Raw genomic sequence first — 12,067 nt, 5'->3', positions numbered from 1 at the left:
CCTGGAGGCCCATGCTTCTCTCCTTGTGAGATTTGGCCCTTCCAATTCTGCCATTCTGCACTGTTTGAGAAGTCCCCCAATAAAAGAAGCCCTCCTCCCTGCCTCCCATGGGGCTGCCTCAGGAAGTGGGCCTCAGGCCGATCTTGACTCTCTGACTAATCCTGCATGTTATGGAAGACGACCCGTTCTGTATCATGGGGTCATGTCAACATGTGAAGAGGAGGTCTCCCTCGGCCCATTTCTCCAAACTGTTATATTCAGTGTCCCCAGTAAAGACTCATCCTTCCTAGGTCAGAAGAGGAACTTGGAGGTGGGGGCAAGCCCTGTTTTTGAGTTTCAGCACTGTCCCACGGTGGATGGGGTGGGCATTCCCATTCCCAGCAGCCAATGGCATTTCACAACAGAAACTCTTCTGGGCAAGGTGGTGAGGGGTGCTGGAAATTGCGTGCTGGGAGAAGCCAAGTCTTGCTTGCCAAGCCTTTGAAAAAGGCATCATCCCTAGAGAGAGAGAGGGATGCTACCTTTTTTCCCCTTCATCTCCATCCCAAAGCCAATGGAGTTCTGCTGACAAGTCACAAGAAACGGCTGATGACTGACTCATCAAACGGAAATGAGCGTGCCATAGGACTAGGCAGTGAGCTGGGTCAACCCCCAGGGTGGCTCAGATGAGGATCCCCAGCTGGGCCTCCACTTCCCTCAGCTGCCAGGGTCCTGCCTCTCAGAGAAGCCGGGGGCAAGTTCTAGATGGCCTCAGGATGCCAGGGAAGCTGGCACGCCAGGAAATCTGTCCAGTGCCCATCCGTGGAGAAGGCCGTAATTGCCTCAAGTGAACAACCAGTGACATTGGGACCAGGAGATGGGTAAGTCACAGGGGCCCAGAGAAGGGAAGAAGCATGAACCAGCAGGCATTGGAGGTGTGTGGGGAGCAGTCTTTAGCCTCTGTGGAGGACACTGTGTTCTGACCCATAAGGACAGGGGTGAGGCAGAAGGGGTGTTGGCTGAGACTGTTCATTTGCATCTTGCACATTTGTATCAGTTACTGTGGGACATAATAGGGCAGGGTGACTCATTCCTACCTCATTGCACAACAGACTTGTCCATTGTCGTGGGGGCGGAGGGGGTATTTAAACCCAATTCCCACGGTAAAGCCCTTGTTCCAGACTAGAGACAACTGGGCCCCATAGGCCACCGTGGTCATTGCCCAATTTAGCCAGGAGTGCCACTTCTGTGACCCCTGGACCTATCGCAGGACTGTGGGCAGCTGTGAAGACAGACGTGGTGGCCTCAAGATTCTGAGGAGTTGGGAGTCTGGGTCTCTTAAAGCAAGATCATGTTATATAGTTAACTGAGCCTTCACTTGAGGGGTAGAAGCATGAACTGATTTTATTTTCTTCCAGTAACTGCATTTGATGGTGCCAAGGGGCAGTGTGTGGTAGTGGTCAAGAGCCAGACTCCCTGGCTTCATATCCTGGCTTTGCCACCTCCTAGCTGTGTGACCTGAGACCAGTTGTTTCACTTCTCTGTGCCACAAATTTCCCAGTCTCTTCATCCAACTCCCTAGAGCTTCCCCTAAAGGTGGTCCAACCTGCATCAGACTCTTACTGCTAAACCTTTCCTCACCTGCCAGGAGCCCTCCAGGGTGAAGTATCAACAAAACGGATCCAGTCCAGCTTTTGTTCCTAGTGTCTACCACCTGCCTCGCCTCCCCCATACACACACACAAGAGCTCACATCTTTGCTTTACCCAGCAGTGGGCCTGCAAGCTGCCCCTCTGGTCCTCCTCCCAGCCCTGCCATGTCTCATGGGGAGCACAGAAGGAAGCATGCTGGCTGTGTAGAGGGAGAACTGAGAACAAAATGGCAGCATCCCCACCCAACAGTCTGAATGAGGGATTCTCTGAAAGCCCCTGTGCCCTTGGCGGACAACCCCTCCTCTCTTCCCAGTGTTCTTGTACTGACTGGGGCAGGTGGGCAGCTGTGTTGGTTTTGGAGCGACACCTCCCAGCAAGATCCCCAGTGTTGTTGCTAGTCCCCATTCCTTACAGCTCACTGTGACTCTCAGAACTTTAGCATGCAGGTCATTTTGCTCTTTGAGTTGGGCCTCATCTGCAGTTTCAGAATACAGAAGTCTTACTTGACATCCTTGTCTGTGGTGCCCATGTTGACCCCGCCCCAGGTTAGCCCCACCCTGCCTGCCCCTCCTCCTCTCTGGGTCTCAGATGCCCCTTCTGTGAAATGAAGGACTTACAGGGGGCTGACCTTTGAGCTGCCTCCAAGAACCTGCCCTGGGGCTGAAAGGAAGAGATCAGCCTTTGGGGACAAAAGCCTTCAGTGACATCTGGGCCAGCCAGTCATGTCCCAAACTCACCCATTTGAAAGTGCCTTGTCTTCCAACTCTTCCAGCAGGTGCCATTAGTTCTGAGCCTGAGAAGGACCAGGCTTGAGAGGGTCTTGTATTTGGGCTGCCACTGAAGGTAGAAGGGTGAGTTCTCACCACAAGTGTTCATCCCTAGGGACACACATCCATGCCGGCTACCGGCACAATTCAGGTGAGGGAGGAGCCAAAAAGCCTGAAATCCGCCCAACCTGGCTCAGGGTCAGTGGACTCACAGCCTGGACTACCTGTGGAGGAGTCAGCAGACAAAAAGCCCCAAGGCAACTGTGAAAGTTGCCCTGGAAGGTCCCAAGGACATCTTTGGGCATCCAGGCACTACTAGTGGAAACACCCAAGGTCCATGGTCCTGAGAGTTTTTCTGAACTTAATCTGCTACCTCAGCAACTAGAAGGTGTGGAACATGGAAGGCTAGTGTGTGCTCCAGGGTTGCAGTTACTGGCAGGCTCATTCCTGCACCCAGACCTTTGCACATGTCTCTTCTTTCTGGAATGTTTTTCCCCTAACTTCACTTTTGGCTTCCTCATTTAGCAGAAATATCCCTTCTGAGAGGCTTTCCTGACATCCAACAACCTAGAGTGGGCTCCTGTTTTGGCCCCTCCCAGCACCATCTCTTTCTTCATAGCATGATCACCTGCTGTGACGACCTCTTTTTTTGGTCTGTTAAGTTGTTTAGTGTCTCTGTCTCTCACCAAGTAGCTTGCCTGCTTTATTCACTGCTGTGTCGCTAGTGATTGACACATAGTAGATGGTCAGTAAATATATGAAAAAACAAATGCATGCATTCTGCTTCCTTTGTGCCCACCCCTACACCATCCCAGGGACATCACTGAAGTCATGTGATGCTGGACAGCTCACAAAGGGCTTATGTTTCCCTGGGCTCATGTTTCCTCCCAGGTCGGGGGAGGAGGAAGATTTGCCTACCGGGCTGTCTGTAAGATGAATGCCCCAGCCATGCAGCTGGGCTCAGGTTAGGATTTTGTAGCTCTTTGCATGTTGTTTACATGGCTTAGCTCTGAGCTCTGTGTTTCTGCTTGTGGTTTCCTGGTCTGTCCCCAGTTCCACGGAGCTGGACCACTACTTCCTCAGCTTCCCTCTATGACCTGGTCTAATTGGTGAGCAACAGGGTCTTCCTGGAAGGGTGAATGCAGTGAAATTCCTGAAGGAAAGAATTGGTGTGGCAAAGACTGTGGCGTGATAGCTTTTTTGCCTTGAAAACTTTCTCAACACATCCACTATGGCATTTAATCTTCACAGCAGCCTTTTAGGGTTGGTACTCTCTTCATCCCATTTTACAGATAAGTAAACTGAGGTTCATAAAAGTTTAAAAATTGGTCCAAAGGCACATGACTAGCAAATATCTGAGTCAAGATCTAAGTCCAAGTCTGTGGATACCAGAGGCCAGGCTTATTCACTGCGCTAAATGACCCGTCATGGCTTCCCAAGGGACCCAGGGGCCCTCACACATAACTAAGAAGCTAGGCTGACCTGCTGGGGGCTCTCGGTAGAACAAGATAGGGGTGCCAAGTGGGGGTCTTTGGGAAACGGATAACACTGCCAAGGCTAAGAGAAAGCAAAGGAAAATGGCAACAGTGGAGGTGAGGGCACTAAAAGAACAGGTGCCTGTGGCCTGGGCACCCAAGCAGAGGGTGGGGTGGGGTGAGGGTGGGGGGATGTATGAAGGCAGTTCCCACCAGACGTTAGAGTTGGAGCACTCAGTGCACTGAGGGAGATCTCTGTGCTCTTTTCATCAGGAACAGACTTCTTATCCATCTCTGGAGGGTGGGGGGCGGGGGGAATGCAGGCCTGGAAATTCAGAAAAAGTCCCCCAAGTAATTTTGATTTTTCCCTTGGTGTCCTCCTGCCCAGCCTACTGAGGTCTGGCCACTTTCCGGGCACTCCCTAGGCTCTTGGAGACACTTGCCACTGCCAGGTGGGACAGGTGCCTCTCCATTCCTGTCCTTGACCCCTCACTTCCTATAGCATTGAGCTGATGGGCTGCAGGAGGGCCCCTTCCTGCCATTCAGAGCAGCACCTCCAGGAGCCATTCCAGCCCTGAAGGCAGCTGTAAGCCCCCTCATTCTGCATTCATGGCGCTCAAGCTATAACAAGGTTGATGGCACCGGGCCGTGAGTGCCCATTGTCTGTGCCATCTGCCCTGCTAGTCAATGTGCAACTCAGACATGGGAGTCTCTAGGCTGACTGGTGTTTGTCCCCCATGCAGGCAATGACTCAAGATGCAGCCAGGAGCCACAACATGCACAGAAGACCGCATCCGGCATGCTCTGGAGCGCTGCTTGCACGGGCTCAGCCTCAACCGCCGTTCCACCTCCTGGTCAGGTAGGTCCGAGGAAGCTGAGGAGGTGCTCTTAGGGCCCAAAGAAGCCTCAGGCGTTGCTGTGAGCACTGGACCAGGCATAGAAGCTGGCAGATTCTGATTCCAACTGTGTGTGACTTGAGCAAACCCTGGACCTTACCTGGGCAGGTGCTCAGCACAGGTGCCCTTGGTATGTTGCAGTTTCTCCTTTCTTCCATGCTGTCTTCCTCATACTCCTCAGGGCTGTATCTTGCTTCCTTAGCATGTGCTAGAAGCATAGCAGTTATTGAACCTGCTTAGGGATACCACAACTGCTGATTCCAGAAGAGCACCTGGGAATTCATAAACGGCTTTCCCCAGAATTCTGTTTACTTGATTTTTAGTTCATTCCACAGCCGCATCCTTCTCTTCCCCATAGAACAAGGAACAGTCTTAGCAGAGCTTCAGGGAGCAAGAGGCCTCCATGCTCCATGTTCCTCAGGACTGAGAAATGGAGGGTATCTGCAGTCTGGGGCAGTTGTTTGTGTCCCTGAAGGCTGGTGCCTAATTGTAATAATTCTTTATATTTGTAAAGATTTTTCACATCCTGTATCTCATTTGCCTCCCGAACTACCCCATGAGATAGACACCCTCTGCTCCTTGAATGTATGTGGTTCCTTTCCATCTCAGGATCTTTGCATTCTGCTGCTAGGAACTCTCCCCTCAGAACTGCACACAGCTGGCCCTTCCTCATCCAGGTCTCAGCTCAAATGTCACCTCCTCTGAGAGGCTTTCCTTGGCTTTCAGATTAAACAGATCTGAAACTGTCTCTCACTGGCTATTAAACTTGTACAAGACACTTAACCTCTCAGGACCTCACCTGCCTTGTCTATAAAATGAGAATAATAACTACAGGAACCACCTTCCTTAAGGGAGGATGGGAGACTCATGGGGGTAATGTATGCAAAGGACTAGCACACAGTAGGTCATTTATAAATGGTAGTTGTTTTTTTTTTTTAATTGCTTCCTATCCAGAGTTTGATGGAGCCTAAGCTGATGGAACCGAGGGGGCCATCATTAAGTAAAAGAATATCTGTAAAATATTCTTTTTGTATCTGTAAAAGTCAGATCCAAAAATATCTGACTTTTGCAAATTTTACAAACACTTATGACCATATGAACACACTGCTGGGATCCTCAGGACTTTGGAAGGAGCCTATACACATGAGGGGGCCTGGAACTTAAGCTCCATGAAACTCATCGTCAAGCCACTTCCACCTCTACTGTTTTCACTCCCCACTACACAGACACAGAGACACACACACACACACACACAGAGGCCTCCATGACCACTTCTTTAAATATTAGGGGTTTACACTTGCTGACTCCAGGGAAACAGAGATTGACAAAATAAGAAAGTTTCGGGGAAGTTACAGATGACAAAGTGCTCATTGTAGTTTTCAAAATACAAATTAATTTAGCTTCCCCTTCCTGGAGTCCATTCCAGGCAGTCCTGGGAAGTCCCATGGCTGTGATAGACTCAGCTCTGTGTTGGGGTGTGTGTGAGGATGTCACCATGGTTCCTCTCCTTATTCTTCCAGCAGTCTCTGCCTCTGTCTTCCTTCCCTGCATCTCAGAGTTCCAGCACCCAATGTAGGAAACTGAGGCACAGAGGTGGTGGGAGAATGGGTGCTCTCCAGAGGCACTGGAAACAGAATCATGGCTGGTTCATTGGCCTCTGAAGGGAATTCCAGCCCCTCTCTGCATCTCTCAAGACTCCAGGAATAAGAAACTTGTCATTATGTCTTGATGGGGCATAATAGGATTGAGTGTTGGTCCTGAATTTTCTGAGACTCTTACTTTAGAAAGGAATGCCCCAGTGCAGCCCCAGGGGTTCCCAATCCTCTCCAACCCCAAACTGACCACTGACCTCTCTCTCTCTTTTCAGCTGGGCTATGTCTGAACTGCTGGAGCCTACAGGAGCTGGTCAGCAGGGATCCAGGCCATTTCCTTATCCTCCTGGAACAGATCCTGCAGAAAACCCGAGAGGTGAGGGCCAGCCAAGGACTGAAAAGTAGAGCTGGGATTGGCCTTGTAGAATCGAGAAAGAGGTCCTCACAGATGGTCAGTTCTAGGGTGCCTGGGACACCAAAGGGCTTGGCAAAGGCACTGAGAATCTGTGAGTTCTCTGTTTTAGTGGTACTTGTGGATCGAAGGTTTCTGGGAAGGGATGTTGTCCTTCATTGAGAACACGTGATATGTGAGCCAGGGTCCTGAGTTTAAGCTGCTGCTTTAGACAGGCATTGCTTATAAGTCAACGTATTGACTAGAAAGGAGGGAGGAAGCCATACTGAATTCCTTTCCTCCAAAAGATCCGTATAAACAAAGACACAAAAGAGAAAACTGATTAGAGAAGTAAACTGATACCTCTTCTAACAATTAAGAAAAAAATAGGCTTTTATGACTAAGAGGAAGAGTGCATTTAATGCTGAGCTACGCTGAGGTTTCAGAATAGCTGTGAGTCCCTAAAGAGGATTCTGGCTCTTTCATAAAGAATTCTCTTTAAAGTTTTGGGTTTTTTTTTTTTTTTCGTAAGTACATAACTGAGTTGGAAAACACTTGACTTTCTCAGTTTGCTTTCCCTTTACCTATAAGAAGAAAGTCTTGGTTTATTGAGACTCCCAAGGTTCCAGTTCTGACGTGGCCATTTGCCTGGTGCATTTATACCCTGATCACAAGCAAACCAATTCAGAATTGCTAAACCACCTCTTACAAACCTAAATATGAGAGATCAACTGCTGTGCAGTGATAAGAGGAAGGTTTCGTAGAAGGGACTGGGCAGCAGGTGGAGCAGAAACATGGTCCATCCAGAATAAATTTGAGCCTGTAGAGGTCACCAGGTGCAGCAGAGATGGTGAGGCTTTCTCTGCATCTTCAACCCCTTGAGTTCTAGAATGAGCTGAGAGACCAAAGAATTCTAAATCATGTGTGTGCACATGTGTGTGTGGTATGTTGGGTAAGCTCTATCAAAGAGACAACGCACAAAAGAATAATTAGAACTTGTAAACAAATACGGGAAAAATATTGCCCCAGTTATAATAAAATAAATGCAAATTAAAACCATAATGTGAGAGCCTTTGCCTGGCAAATTAGCAAAAAATGATAATAACCAGTACAGAAAAGGGTGTAGTGAAACTGGTACTTTCATACATATAAGATATTATAAATAGCAAAATCCTTTTGGGAAGCAATTAGACAATATATTTCAAAGATCATAATCATGTTTATAGTCTTCGATTGATTTATTCCACTTCTTGAACTCTATCCTAAATAAATAATACAAATTACAGAAAAAGAAATTTACTCGAAGGTTTCATTACATAAGTATTTAAATAGCAATAAATAATCTAAAATGTCTAAAATGAAACTAATAAATCATAGATATCTACCAGAAGGAATATTCTGCAGCTAATAAAAATAATGGATATTAGCCAAGGATATAAACAAAATTTAATATGCCATAAAATGGTATCAGTAATATTTATTAAATGGCTTAGGGGAAATTGATTAAACATTTGGAAAAATACAAAGTGAGATGCCTAATTCATACTATATAGCAGATGGAATTCTAGGTGTATTAAATATTTAAATTTAAGAAAATTAAGCTTCAAGGAAAAAAGAAGATATTTCAGAGTAGTCACATGATCCTTGCATGCCAAAGCAAAAATCTATAGAAGAAAAAATTAACACTTGTAATTTATATAATCAAAAAAATCCATAAAATTAAAAGACAACAAACTGGAAAAAAATATTTACGATAGAAATAACAAGTAAATCTATAACCAGGAGGGGGAAAAACATCGCCTTAGAGACCATGTAGCAAAACAGAAATTCATTTATAATATTATATGTAGAAGACATTAAGAGTAAAAATATACACACTATGATGACAACTTTGCAGAGGAAAATACATAGAGGAAAATGGTGTAAGGAGAAGTACGTCGAAACATTAGCTGTGGTTGAGTTTGGAAAGGGGGTATTGTGAATGTTTTTTTTTCTAACTTCTATTTTCCAAATTTTTGTCTTGTGGTTACACTGCTTTTCACTTAAAAAAGAGAGAATAAAACAAGAAAGCACTACTGTTGTACACCCTGTGAATGAGCCTAACCCCTCCTCTACTGTCCTCTTCACAGGTCCAAGAGCAGGGTACCTATGACCTCCTCGCCCCCCTGGCCCTACTCTTCTACTCCACTGTCCTCTGTGTAAGTACCAGGGTGGGCCATGGGCGTGGAGGGAAGAAAGGAAAGAACATCCATGGGGTGGGAGAGTGCATAGCCCTCATAACTCTGAGGATAAACGCTGAGAGAGAAACTGTCAAGCAATGACACTTGAGATGGGTGTCAATCCTCTGATGGCTTCAGTAACTCCATGTGGATGCCATTGTGCTTGGCATGTCTGGTTGGGCACCCATGGAGGAACTGCTGTCACATCCTGTTCACGAGCCATGAAAGATATTCTGTTAAGAGATGTTATGTCCACCTCAATTTGTACCCCAACAGTTAGTTTCACACTATGTAATCAGCCTTTGTATTTGCCAGATTAGTGGCACCAAATGATTCCATGTACACTGAGTCAATCCACTTCAAAGAATAAACATATGCCTCTAGTGAGAATAATGTGGTGAAGACCATTCCCCAGAATAAGAGGCAGCAATGGCACCATTTAAGATGACCTCCAAGGTGACAGCTTTTCAGAGAGGTTCTCTCATATATTGGGTAAACTGTGTTATGATTGGTGAAAAAACAAGGCCTTTATAGTAGAGACATCCTTGGGAGCCATGTTGTCCATCTGTAACTCTTTCTCTCTGTGAGTTACTTCCAGTTCTTCCTGACCTTGTCCTTGGACATACTGCTGCCAGCAAATGTGTGCCCTTTGTGGAACATACCAGAAAAGTTGCAGGTTCTATTTTGGAATATCAGTGAGCTTTCTCTCACTCAGACTTCTCTGCTTTCCACTCCCTCTCCATTTCAGACTCCACACTTCCCACCAGACTCAGATCTCCTTCTGAAAGCAGCCAGAACCTACCACCGATTCCTGACCTGGCCTGTTCCCTACTGCAGCATCTGCCAGGAACTGCTCACCTTCATCGATGCTGAACTCAAGGCCCCAGGTAAGTGTTGAGTTAGCTGGCACGTGGAGCAGGGATCGGGAGGTTTCCAGCTCTTCAGAAACTATTCTTTGGCTATGATCTTTCTCACCTTTCATCCTTTAGCTCATCCCTCCCCATGGCCTTGCTTCAGAATCTTGGAGTTTCCTCTTCATCGTGCTGTGTACACCATGTGTGCATCAGTTTCAGGTGGCTGAAAGCAGTGAACATAGGCAGTAACTCAAGGATGAATTCTTAGGGGAAGCCAAGCAGGGTTTCAGGTCAAGGAGACCCCACCATGTGACCTATGCCTCTGCTCCAGTTGTCCAAGGGGTCTCTGAGGCTTCCCAAGTCAGAAGGAGAAGCCCCCACCATATTGACAAGAGGCCCTCATTTGTTCTCTTTGCCTCAGGAGCAAACAGGGAAATGTATGTGTGGATAGATTTAGTCCTGGCTGGGGAGGGTGGCTGGTGTTAGGAATTGATAGGTTGATGGTTGATGGGCACCATGATAAGTGTGTACAATGGCCTGATACTGTCTAAATTTTCATATGCGATGCCTGAAAAGTAGGAATTCTTGAGAAATTGCAGGTTCTATAATAGACATGAAAACGAAGTCTTAGAAAACTATTGTAAGCAAGAGAAAATATTGAGAGGTGGCCTGATACTGTAGTAATTCAGCACGTCAATAGCTCAAAGGAATAAAGTAACATAAACATCTTGATAGATGCCTCTAAAGCTTTTGATGGAATTAAAAATCCATTCCTGATATTCAACCTCTCTAATATATGGAAATTACTAATATGTGGAAATGTTCTTAATAATAAAGTAACAGCCCACAATGAAATAGTAGAGGCATTTCCATTTAAGTCAGTAATCTTCCCCTTCATGCTTATAGGTACTTTGGACTAGAAAACAGGTAGGTAAGAGCTTTCCTGGATAATGGCATTAACCAGAAAAAAAACATAATGGAAAAAAATTATAATAGCAACTAAAAATATAAAAGAAATAGAAGAAATGTGAATAACCTACATAGAGAAAACAAGCCTAACAGAAGGATAAATAATTTAAGAGACATGTTGCTAGATTCAATCAGTATTGTAATAACATTAGGTGTTACGGAAATAAATGTAACCATGATTGAAATACCAACATCTTTTAAAACCTTTAACAAAACAGATAAAGTCTGTCTGAAAGAATTCATCCTCTACAGCAGCATTTTTTGATGTATTTATTATGTATTTATATATTCTTAAAGAAGATTAAGAATGAGATATTTTTCTTACTAGGTCTTTGAAGGTACTCTAAGGCTATAGTTATTAAAATAGCACGCTATTGGTATAAGAATAGATAAATTAGTGAAACAACATAATAAAATAGCTAGAAACAAATTAAATATATAAAATTTTATTACTTGACAAAGTGGCATGCTCAGACCAGTGATAAAAAAAAAAATCGGTCATTTAATAAATGGTATTAGGATAAGTGACAGGCCATAAAAAGTGAGTTAGAATTCCATCTCAAAAAAAAAAATTGACTTCTATCTCAAACATAAAAGTAACTTACAAATAGATTAAAGATTTAAGTGTGGAAAACAAGACCATAAAAGTAATGGAAGAAAAAAAAAGTAATGGAAGAAAAATATGTTATATCAGCATGGAGTGGAGAAGAGCTGCCAAACATGTCCCTCCAAAGCAAAAATTATAAAAGGCCAACAGATTTGAGGGCATAAAATTTAAAGCTTTTATATGGCAAAACCCACTATGAGTAAATGACAGACTAAGAAAAATATTTGTAATATAAATGAATAGTATTCGAACCCACAAAAAGTTCTTTTAAGTTGATTAAAAATAAGGCAAACACACTAATGAAAATATAGACAAAGAACATGATTCGAGCACTTCAAAAAAGAACCATAAACAGCTGAGCAACACCCCCCAAAATATTTACCCTCACTAGTAATAAAGACAATGCAAAACTAAACAGCGTGACACCTTTTTCCCCCTATCAAATTGGCAAACATAAGAAGGAACAAAAAGATCAGTGTTGGTCAGGAAAATGGAGTTCATTCTCTAAAACATTATTTTTTTCACCCAGCAATTCCATTCCTGGAAATTTATCCTGATGAATAATTTGGATATGCAAAAATTTTTTCTACAAGGTTGTTTATCGATGAGTTATTTCTAATCAACCAATCCCCAAAGACCTAAATATTGAACTTGGTTGAGGTATATT

General features: G+C 44.8%; 1 protein-coding gene across 5 annotated transcripts in view; it reads left to right on the top strand.

The window, feature by feature from the left end:
* PIK3R5 (phosphoinositide-3-kinase regulatory subunit 5) overlaps positions 1 to 12,067 on the top strand; it is a 72,111-nt gene that overhangs the window by 40,140 nt on the left and 19,904 nt on the right. For 4 of the 5 annotated variants that reach the window (XM_011358951.2, XM_011358950.2, XM_023529942.1 and 1 more), the window contains exons 2-5: positions 4,616 to 4,731; positions 6,636 to 6,736; positions 8,881 to 8,949; positions 9,719 to 9,857. In XM_011358951.2, the coding sequence (XP_011357253.1) occupies positions 4,629 to 4,731; positions 6,636 to 6,736; positions 8,881 to 8,949; positions 9,719 to 9,857 (412 nt within the window). In that variant the 5' untranslated portion in view covers positions 4,616 to 4,628. Of the gene's footprint in view, positions 1 to 550; positions 861 to 4,615; positions 4,732 to 6,635; positions 6,737 to 8,880; positions 8,950 to 9,718; positions 9,858 to 12,067 lie in introns of all 5 variants that reach the window. The other variant, XM_011358948.2, reaches the window with a different exon arrangement.

This window comes from Pteropus vampyrus, unplaced genomic scaffold (assembly GCF_000151845.1).
Source record: "Pteropus vampyrus isolate Shadow unplaced genomic scaffold, Pvam_2.0 Scaffold44, whole genome shotgun sequence".
Taxonomy (NCBI): Eukaryota; Metazoa; Chordata; class Mammalia; order Chiroptera; family Pteropodidae; genus Pteropus; species Pteropus vampyrus.
The sequence above is the reverse complement of the archived record's forward strand: the minus strand, read 5'-3'. Positions and strand labels throughout refer to the sequence as shown.